We start from the raw sequence: 18,042 nt of genomic DNA, 5'->3' as shown, positions 1-18,042 counted from the left end.
ACTTTTTGCATGACGTACACCAAGCCTTGTACACACTGCCTAGAGCAGTGGTGTCAAACATACAGCCTGGGGGCCACAGCCAGCCTGCCACAGGGTCTAATCTGGCCCACTGGGTCACCTTGCACACCTAAAAGTGATGCACTTGTGAGGGCTGAGAGGTGCCAGGTTTCAGGAGCAAGTTAAACACTGAGTAGCTGTCGTCGTGTAAAATGCTGCTTCAGGGGATTTTCCACTCCAATCAGAATATAGTTCTTTTCTTTCACTTTAGTTCGGTGTGGTGATGTCAAGGTTACTGGTCCGGCCCACCTGTGATCAAATCGGACTGTATGTGGCCTGTAAACTAATTAGAATTTGACACCTCTGGTCTCGAAGCAGTTTCAGCCAGCCAAAATCTTTGTTAAACAGCCAATTTTCATTGAATTTGTACTTTTCCACGTCGTCCACAGTACAGTAACAGCTGACCAGCAGACAGTGGATCCTCTGCTCTGACAAATCTCAGCCGGAAACAAAATCCGAGTGTGTTTGGTTTCACTATCCAGATCTGTGTGACATTAAAGCTGCAGTAGGTAACTTCTGTAAAAATTACCTTTAGTCATATGTGCTGAAACTATCACTACATCCCGATGGTAGTAGATATATATATAATAGATAATCCATGAAAAACACCAGGCTCCTCTGACGCAGTGTAATCACTACTTGGGACTGGGTTAGAGACTCTGCCTGGCTTTATTTATTGATCTATCTTTTGTTGAGGTGCAGGAGATTCGTTCAAAAGCCATTAGGAGAACTGAGTAGCCATGGGAACCAGATTATTTTCACAGACAGTCTGTCTTGCGTACCACTGACAGGATAGAATGACAATTTAAGCAAATATGAGTTATTTTTCTGATAAAAATTACCTATTGTAGCTTTCATACAAGAGACAATTTAAAAAATATTTTAAAAAAAATTGCTGTTACAAATTATTCTGGGATTTTACAATGCAACGTCAGAACAAGTTTCATAATCCTACTTAGCATCTTTAAACATTTTAAAGATTTTTGAATTTTGCTCTAAGACATTTTAAAACCAATTAAGGCCTTATTTTTAGATGAATGATTTCACTGTCTTTTAAAAGCTTTTTAAGGATCCATGGTAACCCTGTTTGTCGTCCACCGAAATGCACACTCATGCAAAAGCACAAGAGTAGAAGGCAACCGTGAGAAAAGCAGTATATGCCTCAGTGGACGAGTCTAATCGGACAAATTGACAATACATCGATCTGAATCAATTCAATGATTAATGATCTGATATTAATGATGCAAAGTGAAAACACTGCTGCATATCATCATCTTGAATATACGCCTTTATTTTGAAATTACCATGGCACGTCTGTCACCGTTTTCCGTCCAGGCACACCTTCCTAAACATTCAACCAGTGCTAGCGGAATGGCACCAGATGGATAATGGTAAGCAGTCAAGATGCCCATGATGACATCTTCAAATGTCTTGTTATGTCCACAACTTAAAGATATTCAGTTTGCCGTCATAGAGAAGTAAAGAAACCAGCAAATATTCACACTGCAGAAGCTGGAATGAGAGAATTTTGACTCTTCAAAATCTTGAAACTGACTAATTGCCTATCAAATTAGTTGGTGATTATTTAACAGTTGACGACTAATTGATTAATTGTTGCAGCTCTAATGTGTAACCGCTTTTAACAAAAACTCAAAGTGTGACAGTGACTAATATTTTAATGGGACAAATGAAGCAAAATGAAAATGTACTTACAGTCCATTTAAATAGTTGCTTTTGCCTTTATACAGTTAGGAAAAATGCCGAAACACAAACAAAAGCGTGTGTGGACAAGCTGCAGGTACAGTTTATTTACAGCTCAACAACAGCTTTTTAATTATGGCATTTATTTTCACAGTTGCTTCCCATACTCTCAAATCAGCTTATCCTCATATTGACCATTGACAGAACAAAACAACAGAAATAAGTTGAGTTCTCTCAAAGCTGTCCATGATGGCACAATCCTCCATCTGCCAGACAAACAAGTATTCCTCTGGAGTTTACTTATCATGTGGTGGATTATATGAGACCAGATAATCAGCCACAGACAAGTCGTTTGTGAAGAGTTTTTGAGATTTTCTTCAAATGTTGCACCCTCCCATGTCCTCACTTCTCCCAGCCTTTACCTCCAGGCTGAGTGGGCAACCTGAGCCCCACCAGGCCGGCCACTTCTTCTGGACTGCGCTCTCCCTTGCTGTGGTAGAGGTTGTGCAGAGCCAAGTGGGTCCTGGTGGACGCCAGCAAACACAGGTATGTGTGTGAGTCGTGGTGTGCCTCCTGCTGGGCACGGCAGTACCTTTCTCCTGTTACCTGTCAGAGGGGAAAAGAGAGAAAATGTGAATGAAGATCAAACTATAAAAGGGAAGAGTGATATAGGTAAGACAGCATGCACAATTTATTTTATTTATTTTATCAGTAAGTAAAGAAAAAATGAAATCAAGTAAAGAAAATATGAATAAATGCCTTCAGGTCTAGCTGGTGAACAACATGGAGCTCACAATGACAATAACAGACAATGTAAAGTAAACACATGTCCCTATATCACACGCTTTCTCCTCCATCGACCGTAACAGCTACATGGATAGTAAGCATTTAGTCCAGACCCTATAGAGATTCACGTATACATTACAATGCCTCCAAGGCTTTTCAGAGCTGGGACAAATACACAGTCAGGCAAGAGTTGCTCCCAGCTATTTTGCTTCACTGACTGCACATGCATTCAACCAGCCTGGTGAACCAGGTTCTTCCAAGCATAAATAATAAAAGCTTTAAGCCTATATGCTTTAAAAAAAAAACAAACCTTCAATGGAGCAAGCAGCTCTACTGTGTTCTGTTTGGAAACAATTACAAGCAGTCAGATTGACATGATGACAGACTGTTAAATGCTGCATGTTTAATATAAGAATAGCTATACGCATTAATTAAAATAAATACAATAAAGGCAAAGTTAAATTAGGGCTGCCCCTGGAGATGAATGTGGTCATACAGACGCAATCACAAACAGATCTAAAGTTTATTAGAGGCTTTAAAACAAAGTTTAAACACAGTTACAAGTATCTATCTAATCCCGCGGAAGCATACAAATTCTTTGGTAACGTAAAAACGGTAAGCTATTATAGTTTTTATATTGCATTATTTTAAGCCTGATCCTGTTAATCTGGGTTCACGTTAACGCAAAGGCCAATTAACGACGATTATTTGAACATATTAAATTACGAAATCTTGTGCAGCAGCCTGCACGTCGATGGGTAGGAACTTAAACAGTTTATTCATTATCACACGGAGCACTCACCTGCGCCTTAACACTAAGCTATGCTAGGCTAACGTTAGCATGTCCTTCTGCTTCACCTTGCGTGTAACCGTTACGCTACTTCAACATCTTACAAAGTTGGCAATAACAACCCCACATTGTCATGTTGGGCATTCACTCTTTTCCTACGTTTCTGAACAGCTAAAGGGCGAGACTAGTTTGAACTTGACTAGCAGCACGGTAAAGTTATCATTCAAGTTATCAGGTTAGCTAACGTTAGCCACCACGCTCATTCCCTGTAGTTCGTAACGGTAGTTAGCAAACTTAGCAAACGTTAGCTTAAACGCAGCTGCTGGGAAACTCACCTTATTCTTCCGAAACTGGTCCATAACATAGCTGTAGGCCAGTGACCGTTTATAAGTTGGTCCATGAATGGCACGTAGTTCTTTGAGTATTCCTCGGCAGACTCGGAGGGGTGATGACAGCGCCGCCATCTCTGTACTGTGTTGTGAATGTGCGGCGCTTGAAGCCAGGCAGCCTCAATCCAACACCGCACAGTCGATCAAAGACATTACTCTGTGTAGACCACAGGGGGGCGATGCACCCCACTAATATGTGCACGACATGTGACGCTTCCTCCCGTCAAACATTTATCTGCAACTGTGAAGGTAACGTGGATTCAGTTAAAAGTGTACACACAGTCAGTCTTTAATGGACATGTAGATAAATAAATATGCAAGGTAATGCATATAAAGGATGCAGGCTTTGGGCTCTTGTTGGTTGTGTTGCTGCTCCAGGAGCACAGGGTTAGAGCATGCTAACAGTCACTGGTTCACATGTAAAACAGTTGAAGAAGCAAGCAGTTGTTGTTTTCCATCTTTTAAACTACTGTAAAATTGTTAGAAGTGCTGGAACAGTTGCTCAACTGAAGCAGATAGCTGTGGCTCAGAGCTCACAGGTGCAAAAATATGCAATTGGGAACAAAGCATCAACTTTCCTGGATAAATACAGTCTGGAAATAATGGAAACTGTGACATTTAACACCATATTTGCGCAGTGATTATTGTTTTTATTCACTGACTGTTTATTGTATTCTCAAATTCAGGTTCAGAGATGTTGTCTGAGACGTGGGGAAACATCAAGCAAAGACGGTTACATTCAAAGCCTTATTCACATGGACTCCACCTTCAACTTCACTGTAAGGTAATTTTCTAATGTGCTTACGTTTCGCTCTTTGACTCAGCCTTACACACTTCACCTGCCATTGAGTTAAAGGAACAGTGTGTAAGATGTAGGGGGATTTAGTGGCCTCTAGTGGTGAGGATTGCACATTGCAACTAGCTGAAACTTCTCCCAGTTAGAATTCCTTCAGTATTTATTGTTCAGGAGTTATCTGCAGAGGTCTCTTCCTCTCCAGAACAAACGGGTCAGGCGATTTAAACTGATAAAAACACTGAATAAAACAGTTTCACGTTACTAATCAATGTTTCTCCGACACTGTTTGGCATGTTGGAGATAGGCCACTAGCCCAGCACCTGCAAATGTGTGCTCACCTTTTTCCTCGGTTAATTTAAGACTGGGACGTTCAGGAGGTTTTAACCAGGAGCCGAATTATCAACAGAGGTTTTTTTCCTCTCCAAAACAAACACACTTGGTGATTTAAACCGGTAAAACACTGATTAAAGTAATTTTTCTGACATGCTCATCTTGGAGAGGCTGCTTACTACGGTGGCTGGTATGAAAATATGAATGGCACTGTCTCGAACAAGTGTAACGAAAACACAACAATTCCTATTTTTAAGAAAACATACCTGTGATATTATATTAAATTTCCGCCAATATATCTCCCTAAATCCTACACACTGGACCTTTAAGTAATTACCACCTGATAAACGGGTCAGCAGAGGAGACAGAGGGGACTGTGGAGATTTGTAATCGTATTTTCTTTCAGGATCTGTCAGCATCTCTGTCTCTTCCCTCCCTTTACTATAAATAACAACTCAAACATAGAATGGAGCCAAACTACACATGCACTGTCGTCGTGGCTGTGGGAATAACTTGAAAACAACTCACTCCCTGAAGAGAATAAAACAAAAGAGTTACCTCACTCTCTTGTGAATGTAAGCCTCTACTAGTCCTAGTGTACACAGTGCAGTGTCATTTGGTCCACAGTGTTCCTGATGGTAGAAACACGGTAGAATATTTCGACTAGTGCAGAGATACAGTGCAGTCTTTACCTTTGTGAAGGGTGCTTTTGAGCACATATCTTTGTGTGCTACTAGCTTTTGATTTGGACACTTGAGAGCGGTCATCTGTCACCATAGCAACACTGAGTTTAGCCGAGGGCAAAATGCAGAGGAAAGGATCAGTCTGTTTTTCGCAGACGTGAAGCGAAATTCTTTTAATGCTTTGTTTGATTTTCAGGGAGTCGGTGTGTGTGGTGTGAAAGGTGCCGGTGCTTCGTCACGCAGAGACAAAGCTCTTTACATTTGACTTATTATATTGAACATTGAATTAGTCTGTAAGTGGATTATAATGATAATACGGCGCAGGTGGCGTTACACTGCAGAACTGAGGCTGTGAATTTGACCTAAGAGGCTGAAATGTGAGGTGTTCACACTTGACTCAGGTCACAGGTCACCACACTGGTTGTCTCAACACTACATTCCCAGTGTTTCCAGTTATTTGAGCCTGTATATTGATGATTGACTCTAGGGGGAGCCAGTCTCTTATCAGTTTCACACACCGGTTTGGTTCCTCGACATTTGTTGGTAGGCACCCCTCTCCCCCTCCTCCTCTTCTCCTCCTCTCTCTCTCTCTCTATCTCTCTCACACTCTTTCAATGAATACTAATGCAGCGAGTGGGCCCACCTCCCTTCCTCCCATCTTTTTCGCAGGGATGGGCGGGAGAGGGGAGACAGAGCAATTCCAGCTCAGTATCCTTCCTCATGAGGCAGGCAGTGCTTGACTAGCAGCAGCCCCAATGCCTTTTTTTTCCTCCCACTGAGCAATACTGGTGATACTGTGCTGTGCGTTGCTGCTGCAACAATGTCTAACCTGTGTGAGTGGCACCAGATATTAGACCAGAGTTGAGAGAAAGGACATCTGTGCCTGCTTTTTTTGTCATCTGGATGGGAAGTCTTTTTTGGGAGGAGAGACAGAAGAAAGCAGAAGGCAGCCGGGGAAGGGGAACAACTGGCAACAGCCAATCCCCCCTTCCACACATAGACTGGAGACAACGGAGGCCACTGGAGTATTTGCTTTTATCTTTCGTTTTTTGTTCTTTTTTTTCCTCATCGCGCTGCTGGGAGGTGCTTTACCTTTTCATTTGCTTGCTCTCTCGGTCCTCTGTCTTCTCATCTATTTCGCCATTTACCTGGTCAACAATTTCTTCTATTTATGAGCCAGACAAGGAGGGACAGAGAGAGGCAGAGAGACAGAGAAAAAGAGAAAGAGAAAGAGGAGGGGGATATTTTTTTTGCCCCCTTTTATTCTCTTTTTTTGTCCCCCTTCATTCATTCTTGCTTCCCTCTCCATTGCTATCACTTCCAGCCTTTTCTATCCCTGTGCAGCCCACGCTCCCTCCTCCCTTCACCGCCTCCCTCCTCCTCCTCTTCCTCCTCCTCCTCCTCCCCCTCCTCCCCCCACCACTCCACTCACTGTCCACCCGTAACTTTGGCTACTTTTTTGACTCCACCAGTGTTTTAATTTCCTTACTTTAAAAACCTCTCATAGAGACATTTTAATTGGCTTGCTTGTATTTTCTATTTATGCCTTTTTCACTTTTGTACCTTTTCCTATTTCCTACCCCCCTTCTCTTTTTTCCTCCTACCATCCTATGCATCTTTTTTGGGCGATTCTTAATTCTAACCATAGGTAGGTCTATTTAGTGTTTAGTGTCTGTCTCAAAGTCTTTGTTCCTTTTCTGTGTATGCAAGGTGTTTTGTGTGGGGTGCACATACATCACACATACACACACACACACACGCACACACACACACACACACACACACACATACATTGGCCTACAATCTAACATTGGTATACCATGTCTCCCCTCCCATCCGGCTCTCAGCTGATTGTTGCCTCATGCCATGTCATCCTCACCTCACTCTCCCCTTGCATACTATAATCTGTGTTATCTTACTTTTTTCTTGTGTTCTCCTCAAACCAAAACCACAGTGACTCATCAAGCAAGCACATTCTCCAGCTGTCATCACGGAAACCACATTTTTTGACTGCATCGTCTCTGTGTTGTTGCACAAAAAGTCTGTCCTTCCATTAAAAAACGTCTGAAACGCCCCTTTATCACACGCCCTCACATGTCCTTTTTCTGTTTGCCTCCATGCACATTGAGAATCCGAATTCCACTTTCATCCCGTAGAGGAAACGTACAGTGTTGTCAAGCCGAGGTGCGTCTAAGTTTCCTCGCCTCATGTTTATCAGGTGAAGGTCAAACTGAGCGGAGGCCTAATTCATGAGCGACAATGCGCTGTTGTTGCAAAGCGCATTTGTAAGCCAGTGCTCGTCCGTTCTGTCGGGGTGTCATCTGTGTTTATACACTCCTCTGCCTCCTTTTTCCTCTGCCCTCTTTTCCTCTCTCTCTCTCGTCTCCCTCTCTCTCTGTCCCCTATCTTTCTGAACTGACTCTCATTCTCGCAGACAGACACACACAAGCACTCAAAGAGAATGGACTAGGAAAATACTGGCTTTTATCATCCAGAGGAATTTTTCCCCCTCTTTTTTTCCTCCACCATAATTTTCACTTTCTTCCACTCACTTTGCTTCAAGCTTTAATCTCTTTAATCACCTTTTTCTCCCCCTCATGCATCTCTTTTTCTCCATCATTTCCACCCTCCCGCCCCTCTGAATTGATCCACTCATTGATTTATTTGTTGTTCCATTTTGTCTTTTCATTCGCCGTCCAAAAAGTGTCATGTCCTACCACTCACACGTCATTGACTTGCTTGCATCAGAGAGGAGTCGCTGTTTATTTTGCATTTTGGTGACGTAATTTTTGCAATTCATCACCTCGGTTACTTCCATTTTATTGAAACACAAGGGGCAGATTATTCATGAATAATCGTTTTGCATTTTGGAAAAAACAGAAGATAGGATGGCTCGAAAGAATTAAGCCGACTGCAAAGTAACTGAATAATTTGGTGTGTGTGTGTGTGTGTGTGTGTGCCTGTGTGTGTGCCTGTGTGAGCTACAGGGAGGCACAGCAATAGACAGATGCATAGCAAAGTGAAGCAAACCACACAACTCATTTCCTTGTCCATCTCCTTTTTTTGTTATATTTCCACTTTTTTCCTGAAGGAGATTTAACGCCTCTCCTCTACATTACATGAAGATTATGGGAAGTGGGACTCTTGAGCAGCCGTCACCATGATAAAGGCACTCTGGATATAGCTGTTTTCCTGTGGAATTACCCTTTAAATCCTGGATTTGATTCCAAATGAAAAAAATAATTAACAGTTATTAAAACTGTCCTAAATTCTGGACTCTTTTTTTTTTTAAACTTTTTTTTTGTAATGGACTGAAGCTGATTTCAATATTTCTTTTTCGACTATTGAATCTTAATGGGATTTCACTAACGCGGATTAAAGACTCAAGCAACATCTTTGTCTATTAGTCGATGTAATAGCCATGATTCTTGCCATTTCTCCAGCCTACAAAATCCATTAGGTTTAATAATTCTTAATGTTAAGGGTTAAATAGGTGAGTACGGTGCTTTGAATCCACACCTGCTATTGCTGTTGCATGTTTCGGATGATGATTAATGGATGTAGATACTCATTTTAATATTTTTTTGCATGTGTGTGTGCATACGCGTGTGTACTGTATGAGGGTTAGGTAGAATTTAAATGGATTTATTGGCGGATTATCAGAGATCAGTAATTTCCCCTCACACTTCATTTATCCTTTGTAGTTTTCTCCCCATGAGCCTTTGATTGTCCTCAGATTCAGGTGAAATAAAACCACATGTGCACACTCAGATCTGATCATGTAAGAATGTACTTAACATGTCGAAATCAATCTCCATACTCCGCACTTGGTTTTGTACTTATTAGCTACACTCCAGCTGATGGAGTGGCCACTTCTGCCTATCAAATAATCTGCTCAGTGCTGCTCTGCACTCTTATTTAAAGCCGAGGAGCGTGTGTGTGTTTGCACGAGAGGAATATAAAGGCAGATCAATAAAGTAATCTACATGGAGAGATAGACTACTTTGCCCTTTTCTCAACGCAATTATTTTTATCTGCTGTTATTTCAAAGAAACACAAAGTGCTCCACAGCGGGAGAATGACAGTACATCACCTAGTGGAGTGTGTTGGAATGAAATCTTGAGTCTGCAGCAAAATGCAATTCACACCCACTCTGTCTCTTTCTCTCTCTCACACACACACACACATGCAGACACTTTTTCCATCTATCCATCATAGGTGCATTGACGATTGACCCCTTTTCTCTGATTAACTTTCCCATCATTTGGCTGACAGCGGTTTGGATTTACACAGCATGTGTGTGTGCACGCTGCACAGTCAAGGTTAGGGCTGCGTACCAGTGGAACCCATCTGGGACCTGCTCTCATAACCCGGGACCATTACCCATTCTGCTCCATGCTCTTGGCACACATGTGACCCCCGTAGCCTATCTACAGATGGGCACTTAAGCCCAGGTAGTGTGTCAAAGCTGTCACAGCTGCCGCGCTGCAAAATGGACGTGTCGGGTGCAAACTCAGCCTTTGACATGTGGCTCGCTGTCGCCTTTTTTACTGTAATGATCATAAGAATAGGGTTTTTATGAACAGGTGAAACTCGCTTTTGCTGTAATGTTCCTGGACAATGTGGAAGCGGGGGGCAGGAGCAAAATGGGCGGTGATGTGAGCGTTATGTCCCACTTAGCGGGAAAATTGTAGTTGATCTCAGCCGATCTGATTATTGTTATGCAAAGGATTAAGTTTGAACTGATCCTTTGGAGCCTAGCTTGGTGGTAGAGTGAGCAATTTCCATCCAAATGAATAGTTTGGAAGATGGTTGCACATCACTGCCATGCAAATGTAAGGGGGATTTGTTGGCGGGACACGCGGCTTTTTGTCAAGGTCTGGGTTTTATTTGGGATCATGAGCCCTCTTGTCACAAAGACGAGAATGTATTTTTCAGCTTTTTCCCAGTGGCGTTATATCTTGCTAAATTAACGTTCCTGCCAAAAGTCACATCGTAGTCGGTGTTTTACACAGTTTGTTCTTTAGTTTAAAAGTGTACCCTAATCCTAAATGAATAATGTTTGTGTAAATATGGCCACCAAATTTTTATTGAACAATAAATCAGCTGTATTTGGTAACCGGGGCCCCCATATTTCAAGCTTCCTGTCAATTTTTAGTGTTTGAAAACAGCTTGATGCCAGAAGCTTACGTGGAAAAAAGAAGTCTGCCAAAAGTCTCCAAACAGAGCTTAAGAGATTTCATAGGCACCGTGTTTGCAGTCGTCATTGATAAACAGGCCAGGAGGAGACAGCAGGGGCTAAGGAGATTCATAATCCTATCCCCTCTTCCTACTGATTCTCTCTCTGTCTCTCCTTCTCCCCATGTGCTACCTAATGAGACGACAATACAGCTCCTGTGTCTGGCTCTGAGCGCTGCATCTACCTTAATGAAACCAGCAATAACCCTCTATTAGATATCTTATCTTCAAAATAGCTTCCACTCTTGTGCCATCCAGGGATTGCTGTGTTCTGGAGCAGCGCTGCGTGTTCATCAGAAGCCTAAAGTGTGTAAAGGGTGGTAGTTAGTTAAAACTCGGATTTGTGTGCCGCTGCATGATGACCTCGTCCATCATCTCGTTAAACGAGCGGATCAGTCTGAGCTCCGTCTAACTTTGAGCAGTGTGTGTCAGACTCCCGTTCAGCCATTAAGAGTGCGAGCGGGGGAGCCTATGTGGGGCGACTTAAAAAGTACGATTTTTATTGGCGGCATATTCACTTCAAGCGAGCGGAATATGGGTCATGATCTGATATAAAAAGGCTATTCAATAATTCATCGGAGCTGATTAAGAGGACTTGTATCGACGCAGACACTGTCCATGAGAAGGGATGGGAGTACACAGAGAGGCAACACCGAGGCCCCTGTTTGTGGGATTAGTGGAAGCTAAGAAACAAGCTGAAACATGGGCGTTTCGACTGAGCAGCGTAGGCCTCCTTTGATGGTTTAATCTACTGTATGTTCGCCCCTTCTGTTTCATGTGTCGCATGTACATGTGACGTCTGTGATTACACGTTGCTGCAAGTGTGTCCATGTTGTGTGTTTGTGTGAGGGCCCATCAATCTATTAAATATGGAGAGTACAATCTGTTACCCCGCAGAGACTGGTTTATTATTCATCGACATATTTCAATTAATCATTAATTTACCTAAAGTATGGCCCCACACTCTGCCCTTCAGTTTGGGGTGTGCTCATGGTATATGAGTTGTGTATAATCTGGATTAATAGGAGCTATTTATTATTCTTCTGATCTGCTGTAGTTGGGCGGTTGTTGGGGGATGAAGGCAGAGACAATTTAGTACTACAGTACATTTGGAGGGGATGTATTATTTATCATACTGGGCTGGATTCTCCTAAAATCAGACTGTTTCATCCCCTGCACAAACACACACATGCATGCACCCACACACAGTTCACTAAAGGGAGTTGTGAGATGCATTCAAACAAATTAAGGAGAGAGACGCATTGTTTTTATAGAGCAGAAATAGCCTTCACAGTGGATTTGGAAACAGTAATACAGAGAGCCGTATTCAGATCGAGCAGCGCATTTGAAATTCCTCTCATTTAATCGTCACTTATTAACTCTAAGGGGAGCAGGTCAGAGGTTGCATGCCGTGCCAGAGCGCAGCATGGCGTTATTAGAGTCTAACTCACTGTGACCTGCCTCTAACCCTCTGTCCTCCCTGTTCCCTTTGCAATAACAGACTGGCGGACGTCAGAAAAACAAGCGACGCCAAACATCTCTTTGGAGGAGCGAAGGAGAAAACAGAAGTGAAGCTGCTCCTGTGGAGTACAATTACCTCGAAATTGCTGCTTTACCCTCTTGACCTGTCGAGGATTTTACCTAAAACTGCTGTGAGTCCCCCCTGCCCGGCCGCCTTGTTCGCAATCAACACTGGGAGGATTATGATGTGGAGGGGAGATAAATGCTCTGCAACGTCGCCTCATTTTTAAAACCTCACCTCTCTATTCATGAACATCTGTATTTGCTTCAACAAACCCCACACAGCTAATGAGGTGTCCTGGTAGAGAGGTGTAATTTAATTAATCATGAAGACTAAAACCCATTTATTTTATAAAGTGCAGCTGGTTAAAGCAAATAAACCTGCTGGTGGAGTGACACCTGAAATGATAAATTTCAGGGAGCGCTTTACTTGTTTTGTTGTGTTTAGAGCCTTTTTAAAACAGTTTTTTTTAATAATATTTGTGCTCTCTTTTCTGCATTAACAGTCAGAAATGAAAATGATGCTGATTTCATCTCCTGTGATCGCTGATTGCACAGTCAGAGAGACAAACTGTTATAACAGAAACTCAAACTAAGAATGTTTTTAAGAGACAGTACACCCCCAAATCAAAAATGCATATTTTTCCTCTTACCTGTATAAGTGTTGGAGATATCAGCCATAGAGATGCCTTCTCTCCAATGCAATGGAACTAGATGGCACTCAACTTGTGGTGCTCAAAGCGCCCAAAAAAAAAAAAATTTAAAAACTTAACAGCAATGTCTTTTTGCAGAAATCATGACGGTTACTGAAGATAATCCACAGAACTATTTTCTTTCTACCAAACTACATCCGCCAAATGTAACACCACACAGAAGGAAGTATGCGTCTACCGGCTCTTCCAGGATTTTGTGGCCTGAAAGGCCTGATTTCACAGCAGCATTTTTAAAATATTGTGATGCATGTTGCATTGTTTATAGCTGTGGTTCCCAGTTGGTCCAGTCATAGGGTCCAGATTGCCCTTAGTCATCAGTTCAAAGTCCACAAAGTTGAATTTATTCAGCGTCACACTTGCATTTGGCCATGTTGTCGAGCTAGTTTGCTGTCTCTGTAAAGTAGCTGTCTGTCTGTTTTTTTTTACAAACTGGACTCATTAGCAAGTCACTTGCGGTCGGGTCAGAATGGACCTGCGACCCACCTTTGAACTGCGACCCACCAGTTGGGAACCACAGGTTTATAGGGTTGTATTGCATAGAAATTATGAGCAAAAATAGTTGTGATGCTGTCTCGGATTTGGAGCCTGTTATTATGAATATTTCCCACAGAATTAAAATCTATTTGTAATGATGGTGTTGCGATGGCAGCAACAGATGATTGCCTGTTGCTGATGTCAGTGCAGCGCAAAAGGACCATCTTCGTGAGCTGCTCTCCTCCTGCTCTCTGTGCTTAGCACGAGCAAACACAGCAGCAGCGGTTAACATCCGACATTGAGCAGTTAAACGGTCCCACCAAAGTTATACCAACACTGAAACAGCCCTACTCTGTCATTTAATCTGTTAATAACTGTTCGGCAAAGTTAGCTGTGTGCTGCTAACAGTTAGCCCTGTCACTGTGTGGCTAACTTTGTCCCAGGCACGAAGCTCACACTTCTGCAGCAGTAGTCTCATAAACAGAGACAGAGAGCAAGAGCAGGACAAGAAGGAGCTGAACGAATTAATACGCTGCAAACAGCTCTACAGTGAAATGAGATTTTATCTGTTTTAAATAGTCACGTTTGTGGTAAAGTTGCGATGACTGGATGAAATTGCAAGGTCGTGCAGAATTCACATTAATTGGCTGAGTTTGTGTCAGTTGTCTGGAGGAGCTGATCTACTGCAAGCTCACCACTGAGCTAGCTAACGTCACAGCTCAGATGGCATTCATGCATGCTTCCTTCTGTATGGTGATACGGTTGGCGGATATAGTTCGGTAGAAAGAAAACAGTCCCTACATAAAAGGTCTGTGGATTATCTTGAGTTACCAGGTTGGTATTTCTGGAAAGAGACATTGCTGTTGAGTTTTTAACATGTATTCTTTTGGCGCTTTGAGCACCACAAGCAAAGTACCATCTAGTTCCATTATATTGGAGAGAAGGCAGACATCTGTGCAGCATACACATACACATGCACATATCTCTAACACTCAGCAACTCACACCGAAACAGTCTAGACTGATAAATAGCACCACAGGTAAGAAAAAAAAAATGTATTTTAGATTTTGGGATGAACTGTTCCTTTAAGAAACAATAGCAGCTCCCAATCAATAATCATGTTGTCTTGTCTCTTGTTTTTGATTGTAGTTCAGCCTCCCTCAGTCTGAGGCTATGAGAGGGAGAGAGGAGTCCCAGGCCGCACCATCATGCTACTTCTGAGACGCCGGGATGAGACTTTGGCTGGCAAAACACAAGGTAAGACAATATTGATGCATGAGGCATCTCTACAACTCGAGCTGTTCTCGGTTTTCTCGCCTTGTCCCTGAAGGGAACCGCCGAAACACCCCGTCTTATCTCACCTGTGTGTGTGTGTGTTTGTTTGTGCGTCTGCAGCTTCCCTTAGCGTGCGCCTCTCCTGCAGCTCCGTGATGGATGGTCTGAAACTTCTAAAGGCCTTTTTCGCTTTGTATCTCACACCAGGTTTGCTTGAGGGTCAGGATAATGGTTCAAGGTGGAGCCTACAGATGAATGGTTTAATCCCGGGTTTTTAGCACAGTGTGCACTTTGATCAGTGGCATGCGTCAGCGTGTGGACGTTCAACCCCGACCCAGCCCCTATCGACTATCGGCTTAATTTGCATGGCTCTACAGGCATTGATCAGGCAATTAAAGGATTTGTTGAGTGGGATTTTGTGTCAGGGGCGTGTGACCATTTAGACATGTTTCTGTTCACACTCCGTATGAAGGAGGGAGGAAGACTGTTTACTGTGATAAGATAAAAGAACACATAATTCTCTCTCCGTCCCAGGACCAAGTTACACAGAGCAAATTTATTTGCCACAGGGGCCTGTGAGAGGCCATTATCATATCAGCACATTCCATCGTTTTCTCATACATTCATCTCCTCGTTCCTCACTGCTAAGCTTTTTTTTCCTTTTAATTGCTCTTAAGTTCTCTCACCTTTCTCCCTCCCGTCCTCTCTTTTCTTCCCGTGCACTATTAATCAGCCGTGACGTTTAAGAGGCTGAGCCTCGGTGCAGAGGGGCAAGGTTGAGGAGCTAAATTTCTTCCTGTTTCTTTTTTGATGGGAGGCACTGGTTGTTGTGGTATGTGGGGGCGATTGACTGTGTGTGAGCACACTACAAATGCTGCCATTACACACTCACTCCTATTACTTTAAGCTGCCGCCTTAGCCAGCAGCAGAGCGACAGTGCAGCCTCGTAATGAAGTGCCTCGGCCTTCCGTCGTTAGCTGAAAGTCACACGGCTGCCTCGGCTAACGCTGACGCTGCACATTGCCTACTATTGCCTGACGTCATAAACCATTACCATATAGATGAATTAACTACGGTGGTGAATCTCGTTAACAGCGCCGCCCCACCTTCTTTGAACAGAATTCATACTTACAGTTACAGATTATCAGTCCGTTCGGCTTATTATTCAAGTCCAGCACACTTCTTGCTCTTACATAAACTGTTTAGAAAAAGCAGCGGTTGGAATAATGGTTAAAATGAGCACATATTAGAATAATAATGCCTCATGAGTTTTTTAAAAGCTTTATCTCTAATCCTTGTGTACCTAACCTAAATGGGATTTTGGCCCCTCATTATGTCCCCACCACTCAGTGCCATTAATTAAGTGCAGCTTGGCTCATTTTTCAGTCAAATCCAATTAACAGCAGACTTTTATTTAGACTCTGAAAGCCCATGTCATCACTCACATCCAGTGCACACACACACTATATCGAGGCTACAATCTTTGATGTGTGAAATAAAGTATGAAATATTTTCGGATCACCTTTCTCCTACCCTACAGAATGTAATTAACGGCAGATTTCTGTATCGGAGCGTAACAGTGAGATAAATGAGCACCTCCTGGGTATATCTGTCTTCCTCCTATAGTGTTTTTTGTGAGTCTGGTGTTGCATTCTTCTGCTGAATAGGCCAGTATGTTTATGTGCTTATTTTGGGAGAATATTTATAACTGACATCATTCTTCTTTTCATGCCTTTTGTTCATGGAAAGGGTGTGGAGAGAGGAAGCTTTTTTTTCTTTCTTCGACTGTGTATTTCTAAATTAGAGCAAATTCAAGAGCCGGGGAGTTAGGAGGCTTTTGATGAAGAGAAGGACAGAAGAAAATAAACAAGTAGAGGAAGACAAGAGAGGAAGTGTTTTTTGGTAGTTGTTTCTAGGGAGAGGATAGGAGGAGTGCAGCTGTGGGTTTTCTCAGGAAGACAATGGCTTGTGATGTTCCTGTGCTGCTGTCTATTCTGTTTTGTCGCCATGTGCAAAAATTACACAACGCTGTGTGGGCATATCTCATTTATTCAATAACTCGGTCCTATTCAAAGAAACTTTTCAGGCACGGCAAACTCGCTCCGTCACGTTTCTCTTTGTAATGAATTCCAATCACACTGTTACACCTAGGCTTCACTGATGTTCAATTATCTTGTAATTGAATAAACTTGTGAGGTACAGCAGCGAGGTGAGTGTAAGTCTCTGGTGGGTTATTTATCTCAGAGTAATGCCATCATTTAATATTAATTGTATTTGGTCCGTAAGATCACGTATTTCAGCTTGACCTGAAAACAAAGCTAAGATCTGTGCGGTGGCATCGATTGGGTTGCAAAACAGCAGATCAATACAGCTTCACTCATCCTTGTCTCACAGCAGCGGAGCAGTAACATAAGTCACCTGGAAAATGGCCTGCAGATCCAGTCATTAGCTGAGCGCTGCACTTCCAACATTTGCTTTGGTGGCATCTGTTATTTTCTGGCACCACCTCTGACGCTGCTGTGAGGAGGCTTCAGGTGGCGTCGGTGTTAGTGCTCCAGTTGTTGGGTAGATCTAACGCTGGAACCGTCAGGCATTTAATTGACAATCATTTTTTAATGTCGATTGATTGTTTAAGTCATTTACTATGGAAAAATGTCAACATATGATGGTTCCAGCTGTTCAGATCTGAATCTTTGCTGCTTTTTTTCCTTATTTATATCATTGCTGAGTGGATTTAGACTGTTGGTTGATGGCTGTATTTCTATGTTGTCTACTTTTATTTAAAAAACCAGGGGTTAAAAATCAAGACAACTGTCCCCACCCCTCATCCCCCCCATCCTCATCCTCCTTTCAGTCTTTTTTGTGCTTGTGTTCTTCTATATTTTGGCTAATTGGCAGCATGAAAAGTATGCAGAATTAGATATTAGCACTTCCTGCCAACAGGAAGTGCTAATATCTAATTCTGCATACTTGGATGGATGTAGAGACAACTATTACTGCATTATTTTGAGACTGATGATAACATGAAAACATGATGATTCTCAGGCGCATTATGGAGTTATAAGAAGCATCTTTTTTTCTATGTTTTTTTGATTGAGTTTATGGATGTTTTATTTGCGTTTTTAAAACCCGGTCTCACTCACAACTCAGATGCCAGGTCAGTGGCCTTCTGCTGCAGATAGTGATGCACAGAGGCATCCTTTAGTGGCATATGTGTATGAGATGCACCGGGTGAAGGCATTTTTTGTTGCTCTGTGCAACTGCTGCGCAACAAAGTCTGCATAGGGAG

General features: G+C 42.5%; 4 protein-coding genes across 7 annotated transcripts in view; 2 read left to right on the top strand and 2 right to left on the bottom strand.

Moving 5' to 3' along the window:
- srebf2 (sterol regulatory element binding transcription factor 2) overlaps nt 1-18,042 on the top strand; it is a 597,702-nt gene that overhangs the window by 139,912 nt on the left and 439,748 nt on the right. The window lies entirely within an intron of this gene.
- Nucleotides 1-18,042, bottom strand: part of zgc:65811 (uncharacterized protein LOC393524 homolog) — a 635,041-nt gene that overhangs the window by 278,929 nt on the left and 338,070 nt on the right. The window lies entirely within an intron of this gene.
- fmc1 (formation of mitochondrial complex V assembly factor 1 homolog) lies at nt 1,325-3,847 on the bottom strand. The gene is made up of 2 exons (XM_049562110.1): nt 3,670-3,847; nt 1,325-2,364 (listed from the first exon to the last, which is right to left on the bottom strand). The coding sequence occupies exons 1-2, from the start codon at nt 3,796-3,798 to the stop codon at nt 2,161-2,163; spliced, it is 333 nt and encodes a 110-aa protein (XP_049418067.1). The 5' UTR covers nt 3,799-3,847; the 3' UTR covers nt 1,325-2,160.
- Nucleotides 6,261-18,042, top strand: part of LOC125879891 (glutamate receptor ionotropic, NMDA 2B-like) — a 206,195-nt gene continuing 194,413 nt past the window's right edge. The window contains exons 1-3 of one of the 4 annotated variants that reach the window (XM_049562032.1): nt 6,261-6,557; nt 12,272-12,422; nt 14,628-14,735. In XM_049562032.1, the coding sequence (XP_049417989.1) occupies nt 14,709-14,735 (27 nt within the window). In that variant the 5' untranslated portion in view covers nt 6,261-6,557; nt 12,272-12,422; nt 14,628-14,708. Of the gene's footprint in view, nt 7,181-8,834; nt 9,026-12,271; nt 12,423-14,627; nt 14,736-18,042 lie in introns of those variants that run through there. The other 3 variants (XM_049562031.1, XM_049562029.1, XM_049562030.1) reach the window with 3 other exon arrangements.

The sequence above is a fragment of the Epinephelus fuscoguttatus genome, linkage group LG19 (genome assembly GCF_011397635.1).
Source record: "Epinephelus fuscoguttatus linkage group LG19, E.fuscoguttatus.final_Chr_v1".
NCBI classification, from domain to species: Eukaryota; Metazoa; Chordata; class Actinopteri; order Perciformes; family Serranidae; genus Epinephelus; species Epinephelus fuscoguttatus.
Note: the sequence above shows the minus strand (reverse complement) of the source record. Positions and strands in the feature narration are given on the sequence as shown.

Excerpts from the sequence above, each read along its gene's own strand:
- fmc1 (XM_049562110.1), bottom strand. The coding sequence starts at position 3,798 with ATGGCGGCGCTGTCATCACCCCTCCGAGTCTGCCGAGGAATACTCAAA. Across the intron at positions 2,365-3,669 it reads ACCAGTTTCGGAAGAATAAG|GTAACAGGAGAAAGGTACTG; the intron begins GTGAGTTTCCCA and ends CCCCTCTGACAG.